Below are 17,206 nucleotides of genomic sequence, written 5' to 3' on the forward strand. Positions count from 1 at the left end.
ATTATGTTATAACCCCAAATATACTATTTTAACCCCAAATCATAAAAATTAGCCATAATTGTCATCTTTAACATTACTGTTTTCCACCATTGATGAACCTTAATTTAAAAAAAAATAAAAAATTTGATTTATTACTAAATGATGTTTTATTTTGCTTGGGAATAGACAGTTAAACAGAAAGCTTTTCATCCAAAAAGAAAATAGTTTTCTACAGTTTTTTAGTGGGTTGGGCTCTTGAAAGACTTAAGAGCCGTCTTTAGAAAAGATGGTCTCTCAAGAGAGAGCCTGTAGTTCAAAAATTAGATTATTCTTTTTTTTTTGAAGTAAAAAATTAGATTATTTTGTTGATCTGCAATTTTTTTATTTGCATAATAATAATAATAATAATAATAATAATAATAATAATAATAATCACTTTTTCTATTTGAGGTGCATTGCACTCCCTAGCAACAATACTTATAAATCCACCACTACGACATAATATGAACAAAATAATTCATTTAACGCATAACAAATTTTATTTATAAAAATTCTATGGAGTATAATTAATTAATTTTCAAACAAACAAAGAAATAATTTAAAAAACATATTTAGAATGTTGGCTATCGCAAATTGTTTTGCGATACGAAAAGAATACACGTCTTCAAAGTACAAAATGATAGCTACACATCTAAAGAAGACAAACTCATCTAAACAAGAAAAATACAATCCATTAGATTGTATTTTTTTTCTAATTCTGAAAGAGGCTATAAAATTTCTATAAATAAGAAAATAATATTATTTCTGTAAATGGTGCAAATAAATTCCTTGTCATAAAGATGAAAAAAAAAATTGTTAAAATAAATTTTATAATTTTATAAAGGGGTAAATATGCGTTTAATTTAATTAATTACAGTTTTAATTTAATTATTACAGTGGAACACGTTGTTTTTATTAAAGGTGTGTAATTAATTTTTACTAAATTGGATATACATTTTTGTTATTCGCCTTTAACTTTGCATATAAGGTCCGATAAAAAAAACATTGTATGTAAGACCTTAAATTACATGTTGACCAAAATAGAGAATTAAATCATAGTCAATCCTAAAATTATGTAGATTATCTAAATGTGTAGTTTTACTACTCATTTATTGAAAATGTTTTCCTATATTTATAACATTTGTTCATAATAAGTGTATATTTGTTCAAGGAATTTTGAGTTATAGTCTTGATAGTTAAGGGTTTTTTCATTCACTTTTGTGATACAAGTTTGATTCTTACTTTTTATTAAAAAGTAATTTCCTTTCTTCTATTGTCGCTAGGAATTTCTAGTCTATTTTCCCCCAAAAAAAAAATAATATTTTCTATATTATTTTGCAAAATTTTTTAAAAATTCACGTGGTAACCCTGAGTTTTTGGGTTTTCCACGTGGTAACCAAAATTTTCAAAAAATCCATGTGGTAACCCTAAGGTTTACCAAATTGTTGTGTTGTGACCTTTATGCACATAAAACGTTAGCAGACGTTAATTTCGAAGCTTTGACGCTGGTGTATGTCTATTTTTGCGACTCACCATTTCAAATGCCATCAGTTTCAACCTTTTCTCCAAAACATAAGTCTTAACTCTATCATCTCTCATCCAAATTATAATTTTTCCCCCAAAATCAAAGATGGTAGAGTTAGAGTTTATGTTTTGAGGGAAAAGGTTGAAACTGATAGCATTTAAAATAGTGAGTCGCATAAATAGGCGTACAACAAACTTTAAAGCTTCGATATTAACATTTGCTAATATTTTAAGTGCAAAAAAGTCATGATTAATAATTTGATAAACCTCAAAATTATTATGTGAATTTTTCAAAATTTTTAATTACCTCATAAAAAATCTAAAATCTCAAAATTACTATATAAAATCTTCCAAAAATTAATAATCAATAATCAACCAGAAGTAATAAATGGATAATAACAAAACACCCTTATGTTTCCTGTTTTCTGTTCCCTGTATACTTTTTAATCAGTTAATTTCTCCCTCCTTTTCTTACACCTCCAGATTTCCCTTTTCTTACACCCACCGACCCTCAATTCCTTCTTCTTCCCATTCATATTCTGATAAATCAAACTATAAAATTTCCCCCAAATTTCCATCAAAAACCCACAAATTAAATTTAAAAAATCATTTTTATTTGTGTCATTTTGTAATTGTACCTTTCAATTCACTTCTCTCTTTCTCTCTCTTAAGATACCACAAAAAACCCATTCTCTGGATCTCAATCTTCCATTCCTTTTCTGTTTCCCTCTTCATCAATTTTTCACCTTCCCTTTTTATTTTTCTATATAAAGGTCCAATTTTTCTTAATAATGATACACATTTTCCATTTTTCTCAATATACCCACTTCACATTTCCTTTTTCTCTCTAACATTCAATCAAGTTTCTATTTAGTTCATCTCAATTTCACTACTTTAGACCATTTACATTTGTGGGTACCAATCAATTTTCCATTTTTCCTTTAAAGTCAATCCTTTTGTGTTCTGGGTGGAGGAGAGTTTTTTTTTTCTCTCCTCCTGTAAGTTTATTGGTCTTGTACAATGGCTACAGAGTTTGTTGATGATGTTTCTTACTTAACTTTTTTACCCATTTCTTTGATTTTTGTTGTGATTTGTTTGGTTTCCTTTTTGAAGAAGAAAAGTAAGGGTATTATGACAGGAAATGGGCTTTTTTGGGATGATGATAATCTTCAAAAACTTAAATGTTCTGTAAAAAACTATGATTGGGGCAAAATTGGTAGTGATTCTGAGGTTTATAGATTGTACAGTGCCAATTCTGAGGCTAATAAATTGGATCCTAGCAAACCCTTTGCTGAATTATGGATGGGAACCCATGAATCTGGCTCATCTCATGTGGTTAAGAAAGGTAATTTTTTGAGTGATGGAAACCCAGGTTTTGTTTTTTTGAATGGAAAATGTGGGGATTTTAAAGGTGATACTCTCAAGTCTTGGATTGCCAAGAACCCTAATGTACTTGGAAATAAGGTTGTTGAGAAATGGGGCTATGATCTACCCTTCTTATTTAAGGTAAAAACTTGGTCAATTTTTTATGTATATTTTCAGTTGTTGTTTATAAGTTTGATTTTGCTAATTTAATTTGCCGGTTAGTTTGCTTTTTGAATTCAAAATAGTTTTTTAAAAATAGCGTAAAACCAACCATAATTCACTTTCTTTGATTTTCCGGGCGATTAGTGAATCATGTGACGCTGATGCGTAAACTTACAATTTTAATGGACCAAGTAAAAAAAATTAATTTTGTGTACTATATGTAGATATGATATATAGGAAAATTTTGTGGTGAATCTTGTGATAGGAGTTTATATGTGATTGGTTTGTGCTTAATAGGAATAGTTTGGTTGTAATGCTGTTCTTTTGATCATTGTAGGTTCTGTCGGTTGCAAAAACATTGTCCATACAAGCTCACCCATGTAAAGAGTTGGCAAAGATATTGCACAGGAGGGACCCTAGTGTTTACAAAGATGATAATCATAAGCCAGAAATGGCTCTTGCCGTAACAAAATTCGAGATCCTTTGTGGGTTTGTTGGAATTGAGGTAAGAAGCTAATCCATGCTTCTTTTCTTCAATTGATAATAGTTGATGACTACTTGTTTTGGTAGTTTTAGTTGTTTGGTTTGAAGTCCTTGGTATTTTTTCTATGCTTTCTTGTTCCATGGATAATTTGGAAAAAACTTTTTTGTTATCACTAGTAAGGTTAAGATAGCGTACATCTGACCCCTCAAATGGCCACGTAAATCGTAATGACATTGGGATAACGAAATGCTTGTTGTTCCATAGAAGCTCGAATGAATAAGGACTTAAATCTTTCCACTCGTTACAGTAAAATGGAACTCTCGTTTATTTTGATATGATATTATTGAGGAACTATTTTGTTTCCTTAGAATTATGTTCTGATGGCTTATTCTTGCTATGGTTTGACCATAATGGCTACATGTATGTCTTTATTTGTCAGTATGATATTGCTTGGCGGGGAAGGGGATGATGTTGTCCTTTTTTCCTTCGAAATATGTTTGAAGTTCAATTTTCTCCACTTATAATTTCTCCCCCCCTCTCGAAAAATGATTGAGTGGGTCAAAATAGGTTAACATCCTTGCTGATGCTTTTGTCTCCTTCCAACTTCAGGATCTCCAAAAGATTCTTAAAGGCGTTCCGGAAATCTCACAGCTAGTCGGTGCTGCTGTAGTGGATCAAGTTTTGAATGTTACTGTACAAGACGGGGAGCACGAAGTTAAGGCTGCATTGAAACAGCTTTTTACCCATATCATGTCAGCAAGTGAGCATGTCGTTGCTGAGGTGCTATCACAGTTGATTAGTCGCTTGAGGAAGAAGAAAGAGGTATGTGTTTTCTTGTAAGTTTATATTTGTATTTAATTTTTTAGTTTGCGATGAATAAACTTGTGGGTAAACTTTTGCATTAAATTGTCGTACCAATATTACAAATTTAATCACCGTTGCCTATCTATTACCAATTGTATGATATACGTACAAAATTTCAATGTTGAGACATTAGAGCTTGGTTGAGGATATTATGCGTTGCTTTCTTTCATGTAACAACTTAAGCCCGGTTGATAACTTTTGATATTATCCGTGAAGGTATTAAGTGTTAGTAAAACATGGATCTACTTGATGTTTGATCTATGTCTCGTCATTAACAATTGTTTACTTATCAAATTACTCTGTATTAATTAAACGTCAAGATGGTGAATTTCTGTACTTCATTTGGCTGGTTTCACTTTGAAGGGAGTACGGGTATGGATTGTCCGTCACCTTCGCTCACCAGACCCTGTTTACAGGACGGGTATTGGGTTGATGATGATGATGATTTGGCTGGTTTTACTTGTCTACATTAAGTTTTTGGTTTCCTGGTCTGGTTGGTATACGTTGCAGCCTTAAATCATAAGAGAGCTCATACTCGATTGGTTTCACTTTCCTTAAGAAGTACTCCTCCGCCCTAGTTTCTTCAAGAATAAAACAAAAAATTTGAATTGTGTGAGTGGTAATAAAAGAAATAAGAATGAGCATTAAATAAGTTTTGAGAATCATTTCTATAAAAGGAAATGTAGCGAATTATGTGGAACTGATAAAAAATGGGAATTATAGCAACCTCGGAGGGTGGAGGATGAGTACTCAGTACATTCCGAGACTTGAATTTAGGCTTTTGAAGTTGACGCTTGCAGAAAAGTGTGACTGGTTAGAGCAAGCATGCACTCAGCAATATCTCGTCATTGAATAAATCATCGTGGCTGTGTTGTTTGATTGATTTCTCCTTTATTTTCCCGTATAAGTTATATGCTCTCTTACATCCATTTTTTAAGCATAACACATTTTCCCTATGCTGTTTAGCCAATTTGTGATAGAACCGACCCTTTATTTTTGAAAATATCTTTTTCCTTGTGAATTATGTTCCCTTGTTATGGGATTTTTTGGATGTTTTCTAGTACAATGTGATCAACTTTTGTGAGTGCTATTTAACTATTAAAATTTTCTATTTATCTTGACTTGATGTCCCTACAACCTTTTTCTCTTTTACTTGAGTGGGTCCTTGCTCTCATTTGTGTTTTGTGTAGATTTGTTCAAAACAAACCTAATGACGGATATTCACTCGACCTTATAACCAAACCCGATTTGACCCTACTTTAAAATGAATTTACAATTATGTAAAAATCAATGTGAACACAAAACCTGATTTTAAACCGATCTGAAACATCTGACCCGAAATCAACCCGATGACCCGAATGGACACCTCTTGCTTTGGGTCAGTAGTGATGTAATTGATAATGTAATGTCTTTTGCACCAGTTAACGTCAGAGGAGAAGTTGGTCCTACGGCTTGAACAGCAATATCCAGGTGACGTGGGTGTACTAGCTGCTTTCCTCATGAACTTCGTAACTCTTAACCCTGGTGAGGCCTTGTGCTTGGGGGCGAATGAACTCCATGCATATGTATCTGGTGATTGCATCGAGTGTATGGCGACTTCAGATAATGTTGTTCGGGCTGGTCTAACTCCAAAGAAGAGGGATGTGAAGACTTTGTGCGAGATGCTCACATACAAACAGGTAAATGCACGACTCCCACTTAGCCATTCAGTTTTGGTTGCTTTGTGTTGCTCCAAAATCCCGTGAATTTCTGTTGGTTCCACCTGTTATATATACGTAGCAATTTAACCAATTTGCTAGTACTTCTTGTCCCTCTTTGTTTCCATCATGGCTTTAGTACATCCTCCATTAATTATACCTTTTGACATCATGCGGGCTTGCAAGTGACATGTCTATTATAGCTGCGGACCTAGGATTTTAACGATGGGGGGTCATCAAATTTAATTATAATAAATTAACAAAAAAAAGGAGGGGTATTCAACACTTTTTACAATTTTTATCAAGAAATTTGGTATTAATTTTATAATTTATGCCAGGCCTAGTGTAACATGATTCGTCAGTTAATTTGCTTTTTGGATTCGCGATTCGCTCAAAATGACCCTAAAATAGCAAAATCTACCACAATTTGCGTTTCTTGATTCACGATTTGTAAGTAGATTAGTGAATCATGTGACAGTGCGGCCGGCTATTGTCTAAGACACGCTTTCTCACATTGATCGAACCCCCTCGACCTCTTCCCTCTCTTTCTTTCCATGTTTCTCTGACCGTACTTTCTGACTTTCAGGGTCGTCCCAATATTCTTAGGGGCTTTAACGTTGAGGGAAGTGACGGACGTACAAAAAGGTACCGTCCTCCATTTGAAGAGTTTGAGGTAGATCATTGTGATCTCCCCGAAGGAACTTCAACCAAGTTTCCCGCAATGGCCGGTCCATCCTTATTTGTAGTCACAGAAGGGACAGGAACAATAAGCACTACGCCCTTTTCATCGGAAAAGATAAGAGTAGGCGATGTTTTATTTGCACCGGCTAACACAAAATTCAGCATAGAGTGTACGGGTAAACGGCTGCAACTGTATCGAGCTGGAGTGAACAGCAAATTCTTGTCAACGTCCCTCACAGAGGACGAAGCTGCTGCATAGCGCGCTTATATTTCCGATAATTCTTTTGGCTTTCTTCCTGCATCATTAATTTCACTATTTTGAGATTTGATGTATCTATATATATTTGTTAATTTTAGCCGAAAAGCGAAAAGAAAAACTTATGTTGTACACATATGTATGCTATCACAAGAGTATAGTAAAAAAGTAGTAAGAGAAATTTCTCACATATCCATCCTTTGTGTTCTCGTTTGTTGCTTGTCGAACTTAAGATTCAATGTTGTCTTTGCTCCCTCGGTCGAGGCCCGAGAGGCATAAAGATAGTAAAATCTGAGGTGGTGTGATTAATAATCAATTTGATGTTAAGTAGTCATATAATACATAGTACATTTGGGTTTAGATACCCCTTAGACTACACACAAAATTGAATCACTTTGTTCCGAGATCAACTAGATAAATGTGTATGATGAAACTTATTTGCTTTAACATGTTATTAATCCAAATATTTATTTAACTTGGCATATTTTACAAAGCTGGAATCAACGTCAAAATCAATAAAAAGATCATGAGAAACATAATCAATAATATGCAATGGAAAATAGAAATATGAATTGTGATTTCGTGATCATGAAAAACAACCTCAGAACAATACGCAGCGTCAAAAATACATTAGGGAAAAATGTTAAAAATAAATCAATATTTGCTTAATTTGCTGAAAATAAACCCAACTATTGTTTTATTTTTAAATAAATCAACATGTTCGGGATGATTGTTAAAAATAAATTCAACTATTGTTTATTTCAATTGCCTAACTTACAAAGAAGCTTTTAAAGATGGTTACACAATAGATGAGTTTATTTTTGGATAGATAAATTTTATTAAAAATAATAATAAGTTTAATTTCAAGGAATCAAAAGCAAAAATTTATCTATTATTGACAATATCCCAAGACCCAAATACATTGTAACTCATGAACCACTTTGAGACTCTTATTCAAACATTGATGAGCGTCATTCCGATTTTCCTCACTCATGCCCACTATGTCAAAGACTTGGTGCTTCATAGTACTAAACCTCTGTTACAAGGGTAAAACTAAAAATAGCGTATATTGCTTTAGATAAGTGGCTATGATCATCACACAAGGAGCTATTTTTGTGTATTGAATAACCGTCTCTCAATAAGATGACCTTAAAACATACAATTCATATGCTAATAATTTATATTATTTGGCCATTAAACCTATATATATTATATAAGGTACATTTCACGGTGAAATCGTCTGTTACAAGAATGTGTCACACAAGTGATTTAAAAAGCATTAAGAGATCAAGTAAACATAGAAGGACCTTTCAAAACTCAAAATCTCCGGCAGCAAAAAAGACACATAAGTGTATTTTTGTTTATCCTACTTAACAATGAAATTCAAGCTCAAGAACAAAACTATCATAAAAAAAGAAATAGACATGGTTTTTGTGAAATGAAGCACAACAAAACTCCAATGACATTCTAAATGCTAGTTTAGGCTTCGGTCATCGGGTATTCAAAAACTACATCCTTTCCGCAAAGCTTCCTGTAAACCCCAGAGAATGTCTCGAGCTTGTATTCCGTGTCGTTCTTAGCTTTCGGGTCCAAGAAAACCTGCAAATAACCAAAACGGCAAAATGCTTCAGTATGCTTAAAACCCGAAAAAAGCTATCCTTATAAGAGTAAATATTGTTCATTTAGAAGCTTAAGCTTTACCTTCATAACCTTTGAACCATCAAGACGGTATCTGCAACGTTTTCCTACAATTTCAGCGGGTTGAACAAGATCCTCGAGAATGTTCTCGTGAACGGAGGTGAGAGTACGAGATCTGGGCCTCTTGACTGCGGAACCCTTCTTTGGTGGCCTCACAATCCTTCTAGAGGCAATTACAACAACATCCTAAACACATTGAATAGAAAAAAATGATAAGAAAATATACTACAACAGTTCATAATATCTCGACTAACACATTGCAGCATAAATTTATATCTATGTTACTCGGACTCTTCATTTTACTCTTCATTTTGCTTCACGTACCCGTGTCCTATCCTTGATGCTTGGACATTGGTATGGTACTTAAACAAATTCATTTTAGGATAAATTTATATACAGCGAAAGCCCATCATTCATCAAGAAGCATATAAATTGTGAATCATCGTATTATCCTACTATATCAAGCACATATAAAATCCACACCAAGAAATAACTATAGCATAAGAACAAATATAGTTCAGTGAAACAAAATACAAAATTACCTTGCCGCTGAACTTCTTTTCAAGCTCCCTCACCAACCGGTTGTGAATTTTGCGGAAAGATTTCCTTAATCTGTACGGGACATGGATGATAACAGCCTTGCGATTGTTGGAAATGTCAACCTGACTGCATAATCGAAGAAGCAACATTAACATAACTCAAGGCAGACAAAACAATACAGTCCGAGACAAAAAAAATTGATGCCACCCTTACACAGCAGAATTGATGTAGAGATCCTTCAATTCACTTTGAAGATCCTTGTTGGTATTCTCGAGGTCGAAAAACGCCTAAAACGAATAAAAGAGCTTAATTTAGGAATATTCTTCACAAGAAAAAGCAAATCCCGTAACATAACAAAAACAAAGAACTAGTCCAAACTGAACCTGAGCAACCGACTCCTCAAAATCAGTTGGGTTAACACCCTTCTCCTTTTGTATTTTCCTTAGTGCGGTAAACATCTTGAAACTTCTGATACAAAAGAAAAAATAAGATTTAAATCAGCTCCGACAACAATATACAAGGACCGCAAATGGCATTTGCATCACCACATCACAACTGCATTGCTAAAGTTTTAAGGATATTACGACCACAATCTACGTCATGATAATTGCAAAGCCATCTGCATTGACCGTGACCAATACGGCCATTACATCCGAAATTCAGCACTACTGTTACACTATAACTAGAATGTGTATTAGATCAACTAAAACTGAAAGCCGACCAAGCTCATCAAACTAATAAAGGTAAGCAATATCGGCAAAAGAGATCAATTGATAGAAATATGTAGAGTTCATTTGTTAACCAAATCAAACAACTCGATTGCCAACAGCACCTAAACACGACAATTAAAGGTGTTCATTTGGATCGTCGGGTTGATTTCGGGTTAGGTGTTGGTTTAAAATTGGGTCTTGTGTCCACATTAATTTTTACACTATTTTAAATTCATTTTGAAGTCAAGTTAAGTCAGGTTCGATTATAAAGTCGGGTATGTATCGGATCATCGAATCTGTTTTGAACACCTCTAACGACAATCATAGTGATTAAACACATAAGCACAAAAGCCTTCTCCAGAGTCCCAGGGTAACAAGAATTCTAAGGGTTACCCACAAGATCACTTGTTAGCTTCAAAAATCCATAGACAGTCTAATGACAGGAAAAAAAAATTCATTCACAACAAATTCATACAATAGACATCAATAATTAGAGAAATCTAGCTCAAAAATAGTGAAAAAATTAATTCAAAATGTCATTTGTTTACAAGTAGATTAACGTCATGGATAGAATTTCAGAAAATTTTCATAGCAACAAAACCAGACAAATGCTTAATTAATTTCATTAATCTATACACAGTAAAATCAATATATAAATAGACCATATATTCATTCCTTAAAATGCAACACATATTTGACCTAAAAACAACTTAAGCGATACAAATCTTAACCTACATTTTAGTAAAAATTAAACCTTTATCCCAAATCTGAAACAAAAATAACCCATAAACATGATCAAAAAATTAGACAATGGGGAGGAACCAAAACAACAAATTCAAGAGAACCCAGAAAAAAATTGATCAAGAGAAGAAAAACCCAGTTCTACAATTATGAAAAGCTTGAACTTTCGAATAAAAAAAGGAGCAAATCAACTAAAGGACAAGTTATTCATTCGATGGGACATAGAAGAAGGAAGTAAATAAAAACCCAGATGAAGAACAAGAAGAAAATTCATACCAGACGGGGAGAAAACCCTAGATGAATCACTGAGAAAAGATTAATCTTGGAGAGCTGAAGGATTGGGGGGAGGGGGTACAGACGGCTTTAGGTGAGTAAGGTTGTTTTTGTATATGATGTGATGCATATTTGTTTAGCTAGGGTTTTAAGTTTTTGTGGGTCTGACTATTTGGGCTCTTTTCAAAAACTGAAAATTGGGCCATAAGTTCATTTGGATATGGTTTGGCAAGTAGCGTTCTAGCTTAGTTATTTTATTAATGATTTTAAAATTGTAAGTGATTATTTTAGCACAATACATATATTACGTGAGTATATAAATGATTTTACCATGAGACCGTCTCATTTAAAAATTTATCTTCATTTATTCGAAGAGGATAATTTTATAAAAACAGTATAATTTGGCATCATCTAACTCTTTCAAACTTTAATCATAATTTTTATGAGTGATATTGATTATGATGATGAGATACAATTTCCTATAGATATAGAAAGGGAGAGCAAAATGATCTTATGTAATAAAAATCAAACTCATAAAGGTGGACGGTAAGTCTTTAACCACTAAGTCATAATCATTTATATTCTATATTATAATTTTCAGCATTATCTTTAAACTTTTTATGTACTTTTTGAAAATAAATTATACCATCTATATTCCTCTAATTTTGCTCAAGATTAGATTTTACCTTTCTCATTTTGTTGTGTTTTCTATTTGCTTTGATTTAAATCAAAGGGACATTTCATCATGTGTTTGGTTCTCAATTTCTCACCACATACGGATAAATTAATTTCTTTTTTTACTTGTTATAGATTTTCTTTAGCCTACATATAATAAAAAAAGACATTGATAGTTCTTTGACACATTAAAAGAGAATTATGTTTAACTTTGTAAGCAAAGAGTAAATCAAAAGGAGACATTGAAAGAAATATGGAGATAAAATTAAATAATAATGTAAGAGTACCACCAAAAAAAATCCAAAAGTAATAAAATTAAACTAAATTCAAAGTGAGTTAAACTAATATAAAACGGAGGAAGTATGGCACAACTACACTTTCAAACCTACTACATACACACTACTCATGACAAGTATGAATTTTTGTATCCATGTTGACCGAGTAGCCTTACATATCCGCTCTATCGGAGTTGATTCCAACTCGAAACTCGTAAACTTTGACTAATTACACTAATAAAATGCCTTAAGAAACCTTCATAATCACTCTGTCTCAAGTGTAGTTAACCAGGACAGAATGGCATTTGCACCTTTCTCCCATTCACAATCCAACATCATGTCATGAGCAACTCCGTCCACGCATACCGGAGTCACGCCATAGAATTCGCCAGTTTCGTCAAGTCCTTTGGCATCCTACAAGTGTATCTTTTGACGGTTATACCGATGTATATCATCATACAACAATAATAGCAATTGATAAAAAACCAAAAACAGTACCACTATGAAATCATCTTTAGCACCCACAACAAGAACACGAACAGAAGACTCGGGTATTGAGGGAACGGGAAGGGATGCGTTTAGCTTTCTTAAATCGAACAATGGCAGCCTTGAACTCTCCGTCATCAACTTTTGATACCTGGATTAACATTCAGAGTTGGAGATTTTAGCTACTATACATTATAAGCAGTTTAAGAAGGTATGTGCTTGATTCGACTAGCGTTACATCGTTTGTTTGAAGCAGGAAAAACAACAAACCTTTGGACTAAGCTATCAGCCAACTGCGGTGAGAAAAATGTTTCCTTGCAAAGTGAGAGATCAGTCTGAAATGCTTTTGCTGCTAAGCTCCGAGTCACCTGGTAAAATATTGGGTATCAATCATGCGAAAGCTTAAACTATACATCATCAAATACTGTAGGCAAAGACAAGAATGTCACCCAAATGGGTTTAATATAATGTTCACTCGTAAGTCCAAGCCAGGGAAGTTTGAAGAATAAAAAGACAACAATGTCAAAGCCTTAATTCTAACAGATGTTTTATGAACCTAAATGTTATCTCTTGAGATTATCTACAACAATGCTTTGTTTCCATTCATTCCTGCCTACTGTCCCATGATTCGCTAATCTCCTTGCGAATCGCAAATAAAAAAAATGAAAAATAATTTTGGGCTAATCTTGGGAAAATTTGAGCGAATCGTGAATTCAAAAAGTGATTTAGCTAGCAAATTATGCTACACTGTAATCCTGCCTAAGCTACAAGATCATCGCATTAAATTAAAAGAAAGCTAATTCTCAAGAGCCTAATGACATCTAGCCCTAACGAAGTTACAAGTGAGTTAGACATAACTTGGCAATTGGCATTAGAGTCACATTACATGGATGATGAGAGATGGAATCACTAAAATACTAAGGGCATATTCGGTGCAAGGTAGTTGCGGGGGTAGTTGTTAGCTATCTAAGTAACTAGGTAGCTGTAGTTGTACAATTATAGTTGTTACATCGGTTAACCCCGTAAGAGAAAGCAGTACCTTGAATGCAGCTATAGGTTTGGAAAAGAGATATCTCAATACTAAGCCACTGCACAACAGAAATAACAAGATGCAAGACTTAGAATGATCAGAAAAGCTAATGGTCCAAAACATGATATGGGAAATAAAATCAATCATCACCTATTACCCGATGGAGGCACAGAGCAGACAAGTACAGCTCCTGCAAGATCTGGGCGTGGATGGCTATTATCTAGGACCATTGGTAATTCATATTAGAAAAATAAATGAATAAAACCAACACGAGTACAAAAAATGCATTTTCAGATCAAGAAAATTCTCTCGAGCTGTAAAGTTTGTTGGGTATTTGAAGTCGATGACATTGAAATATGCCAACCTTTCGTTCTGCTGGTGCCCGGCAGTAGCTAAGCTAGTATTATGTGCACTATAAGTGTTAGAGTATATAACATATCCTGGGGCCTCCACCAGAAGCTTAAGCTTTTGGTTGAGTTAGTTTCTTGACATAGTATCAGAGGCCAACGTGACAAGAGGTCATGAGTTCGAATCTCAACCACTCCTCAAATTCAAGAGGAATATATCGCTATGAGGAGGGCCTGCGTTGCATCCACATTTCTAGCCCAGTGGGCTCTCATGTGAGAGGGCGTGTTCGAGTATATAACATATCATGGGCCTCAACCATCAGCTTAAGCTTTTGGTTGAGTTGGTTCCTTGACAATAAGTAATAATAGAAAAAGATACGGTTCAAAAGGTAGTAATTGGTACTTTCCAGATACAAACAACCAGCACCTTCAAAGTTCAAAGAAACAACACGGCCACAACTCAGATTACAGACATCTAGATTTGAACTTTGAAATTCAGATAAATAAAGCACACAAGCAGAATATTTTCAAGGGATAGTGGGTTTAAGAAAACACATTAACACGCTAGTAAAGGATGGAAGGTAGAAAAAAACCTATCATCTCCTTATTTTTTATGCTTGATAAGTAATATTGAACAATAAGTCCTCCAAATGAATGTCCAACCAAAACAGCCGGAGATGTAAGCTCTTTCCCGATAAAGTGTGCGATGTCTGCTGCATGAGTCTACTGCACCAGTAATGAAAGGTTATAAGATCACTTTTAAGAAACCTTAAATAAAACATCAGTTTCACATCTTAATACACTCGGTCACTTGTGACTCGACTTTCCAAAGCTAATAAAACATTGAAAAATGGAAAGAGGCAGGGAGGGAGAATGGGGCGGGTGATGCATTACCTGGAGAGTACCAGCAACCTTATCAGTAGGAGTATCACTTTCACCCTGGCCAAATGCAGAAAATCATATCAGCAAGAGAAATAACAAATCAAACTTGGTGATGGACCATCATAAATTTGAGCTTGTATACAAGACACACACAAGAGGAGAGTTGACTGCACACAAACTTGATAAGGTATCATCCTAAAACTAATTGGTAACAGGAGGAGTAGCCCATCAAGCTTATATGTTAGTCAACCACTCTCTAATTATTGGATGTGGGTTGATTGTCCAACACTTATTGCATTTTATCATCTAACCCCTAGGGGTGATCATGAAACTACCTAGCTCATGAACTTCAAGAGTTCGAGTTGATAATTTATGAGCTATGCAACTGGAAAGGCTCATGATCTTTTGTTCTTGTATATAGAAATATCAATTAGGTAAGTTTTGGATAGTTCACATCATACTTTTAAGGATCTCAAAATCAGCATAAGCTAGGGAATATTGAATCCGAAAAAATTCTCTTTCTTTGTGCTACACTCTCAAAGTCTCAAACCCAAATAGTTTTGTTCAATAAGCAATCAACACCAATAACAGATTCACCAATAATACTTGACTATCTACAATACTTATAACACCATCATGTGGAACACATTACAATTTCATATTACTTTTTTTGGGATTGGATAGCCTCTTAAGGCCAAGGGGAGGAGGGAATTGATCATTTTGTAGGCAGTGAGAATCAATCAAACCCTGTCATAAGTATGGAAGGAAAAGGCCTACCAGCTATCGCTAGGCCAACCCATGATTCTCTATACTGGATTGCTAATTAAATCTGAGTTTCCAAACACAATATTTATTTTAAGCATAAGCAATCAAATCAAAGATTTTCATACGAGACCAACGATGCCCATGAACCAAAAGACACCAATCAAAACATTCAACACATCACAAAGCTAACATCTTTTTAACTCCTATTGCTTATGATAGTAAAACAAATAACAATCCCCAATAGCAACAACAACTATATTTCATCACCCCGTGCCATAGCCAATAGCAATTTTACCCAAGTTATACTCTTGTTAGCCATAACAAAGAAGTTGTTTTGATTGACTCTTGATGATACACATAAATAAAATTGCAAGAATTTGGGGGAAATTTCACCTGGGCTAACAAACTGAGAGCATAACAATCAAACCCATAATGAGCAAAAAAAGGCAACCAATGCTCAGCCCAACACCAAGCTCCATGAAAGCTTCCATGAATGAACACAAGAGGTGGCTTGTCATTTTTTTCTTCTTGTTCTTCCCCATTTCTTTTCTCCTTTTTTTGGGAAATCACCTCCATTTTTAACCCAGATTTGAGCTCATGAAACTGACGATTTTGCCCATCTTTAAGCTGGTATGGTACTCTCATTTTATACCCAGATGAGGTAAGGATTGCTAAGGGTGTTAGTGTTGATTTGGGGTATAATTTGAGTGTTTTTGAGAGAGGAAATGATGAGAGGCACATTGCATTTGCCATTTTTTGTGTGTGTGTGAACTGTTGAGAAGGAGAAGCTGGGAAATTGGAAATGAAGTGAAGATGTTTTGTTGTATTTAGGCTACTAGAATTATACTCCCTCCTATTCAGCTCAATTGTCCCATTTGTTTTTTCACACTTGCCGAGGCAACATTTTAACTCTTAATATCTCAAATTATGCTTAATTAAAAATTATAAAAAGTTGATATTAATAATCCTTGTATTGAGACGAATCAAACAAGATCCCATATGACTATGTTTTAACTTATAGATTAAGAGTAAAATACAAATTAAGAGTGATAAGTGAATAGTGCCAAAAAAAAAATGGGACAATTCAGCTGAATAGGAGGTAGTATATCTTTTTACTTTATTTTATTTATTTTTATGTTATTACTTTATGAATTAAAAAATAATAAAGTTAAAATTGTTGCGAAAAATGGCGACAAATAAAAATATGTTACATAAAATTTTAGTTTTTTTTATAGGTTTTGTGACTTGTATTAGCCACTAAAATTTGTATTTGACTTTTAAAAAAAATTTTTGTCGATTTGTTAAATGCTTGATTGACTTGTTCTCTCTTGAACTATTGATTAGTATTAAATAAAATTTTCTTAATGGTTACTAGTGTATTTGACTTATAAAAATGAGTGTTAGAATTCAAATAATATTTATAATGCCTTCATTATGAATTTAAAATGTTAATTTAACGAAGTTAATTCAGTCTTATCTCAGTTTGAACAAGTTTCGCTTGCATTGTATTCATTTTATTGTCAATTTCTTCTCTCACGCATCTGGATCCCATTCGTTCCTATCTTCATAATATAATACCTTATCAAGCGAGAAAAGTTCGAAACATGTATATTTTTTTCTTCATGGAAGACTAGATCAAGGTACATGATACAATTGATGAATGAAAAACTCGAAACATGTTTCATCATGGAAAACGAAATCCAAGTACATGATACAATGGATGTATGAAAAAA

General features: G+C 33.8%; 3 protein-coding genes across 4 annotated transcripts; 1 reads left to right on the forward strand and 2 right to left on the reverse strand.

Moving 5' to 3' along the window:
* Positions 1-1,975: 1,975 nt before the first annotated feature.
* LOC130802283 (mannose-6-phosphate isomerase 1-like) lies at positions 1,976-7,241 on the forward strand. Its single transcript, XM_057666229.1, has 5 exons — positions 1,976-3,048; positions 3,407-3,574; positions 4,163-4,375; positions 5,839-6,096; positions 6,701-7,241. The coding sequence occupies exons 1-5, from the start codon at positions 2,563-2,565 to the stop codon at positions 7,052-7,054; spliced, it is 1,479 nt and encodes a 492-aa protein (XP_057522212.1). The 5' UTR covers positions 1,976-2,562; the 3' UTR covers positions 7,055-7,241.
* A 1,089-nt stretch (positions 7,242-8,330) lies between these two features.
* Positions 8,331-11,144, reverse strand: LOC130802284 (40S ribosomal protein S7-like). 2 transcript variants are annotated; one of them, XM_057666232.1, is made up of 6 exons: positions 11,017-11,144; positions 9,673-9,754; positions 9,503-9,576; positions 9,292-9,415; positions 8,753-8,935; positions 8,331-8,650 (listed from the first exon to the last, which is right to left on the reverse strand). In XM_057666232.1, exons 2-6 carry the CDS (start codon positions 9,745-9,747, stop codon positions 8,531-8,533), a joined length of 576 nt encoding a protein of 191 aa, XP_057522215.1. In that variant the 5' UTR covers positions 9,748-9,754; positions 11,017-11,144; the 3' UTR covers positions 8,331-8,530. The 2 variants fall into 2 exon arrangements, with proteins under 2 accessions (XP_057522215.1, XP_057522214.1); XM_057666231.1 differs by having other exon boundaries at positions 9,673-9,757; positions 11,017-11,134.
* Positions 11,145-11,864: 720 nt separating this feature from the next.
* Positions 11,865-16,291, reverse strand: LOC130802285 (uncharacterized). Its single transcript, XM_057666233.1, has 8 exons — positions 15,867-16,291; positions 14,721-14,765; positions 14,420-14,549; positions 13,630-13,699; positions 13,489-13,537; positions 12,720-12,817; positions 12,462-12,600; positions 11,865-12,377 (listed from the first exon to the last, which is right to left on the reverse strand). Exons 1-8 carry the CDS (start codon positions 16,224-16,226, stop codon positions 12,228-12,230), a joined length of 1,041 nt encoding a protein of 346 aa, XP_057522216.1. The 5' UTR covers positions 16,227-16,291; the 3' UTR covers positions 11,865-12,227.
* Between the last annotated feature and the right edge of the window lie 915 nt (positions 16,292-17,206).

This window comes from Amaranthus tricolor, chromosome 16 (genome assembly GCF_026212465.1).
Source record: "Amaranthus tricolor cultivar Red isolate AtriRed21 chromosome 16, ASM2621246v1, whole genome shotgun sequence".
NCBI classification, from domain to species: domain Eukaryota; kingdom Viridiplantae; phylum Streptophyta; class Magnoliopsida; order Caryophyllales; family Amaranthaceae; genus Amaranthus; species Amaranthus tricolor.

Bases quoted from the DNA above. Each gene is read 5' to 3' on its own strand.
- LOC130802285 (XM_057666233.1), bottom strand. From the start codon at position 16,226: ATGGCAAATGCAATGTGCCTCTCATCATTTCCTCTCTCAAAAACACTC. The intron at 13,700-14,419 runs GTTTTTTTCTAC...CAATGGTCCTAG, and splicing joins AAAAAATAAGGAGATGATAG to ATAATAGCCATCCACGCCCA. The intron at 12,818-13,488 runs GTACTGCTTTCT...ATATTTTACCAG, and splicing joins AACCTATAGCTGCATTCAAG to GTGACTCGGAGCTTAGCAGC.
- LOC130802284 (XM_057666232.1), bottom strand. From the start codon at position 9,747: ATGTTTACCGCACTAAGGAAAATACAAAAGGAGAAGGGTGTTAACCCA. The intron at 9,416-9,502 runs GTAAGGGTGGCA...TCGATTATGCAG, and splicing joins CTCTACATCAATTCTGCTGT to TCAGGTTGACATTTCCAACA. The intron at 8,651-8,752 runs GTAAAGCTTAAG...GGTTATTTGCAG, and splicing joins ATGGTTCAAAGGTTATGAAG to GTTTTCTTGGACCCGAAAGC.
- LOC130802283 (XM_057666229.1), top strand. From the start codon at position 2,563: ATGGCTACAGAGTTTGTTGATGATGTTTCTTACTTAACTTTTTTACCC. The intron at 3,575-4,162 runs GTAAGAAGCTAA...TTCCAACTTCAG, and splicing joins GTGGGTTTGTTGGAATTGAG to GATCTCCAAAAGATTCTTAA. The intron at 4,376-5,838 runs GTATGTGTTTTC...CTTTTGCACCAG, and splicing joins GCTTGAGGAAGAAGAAAGAG to TTAACGTCAGAGGAGAAGTT.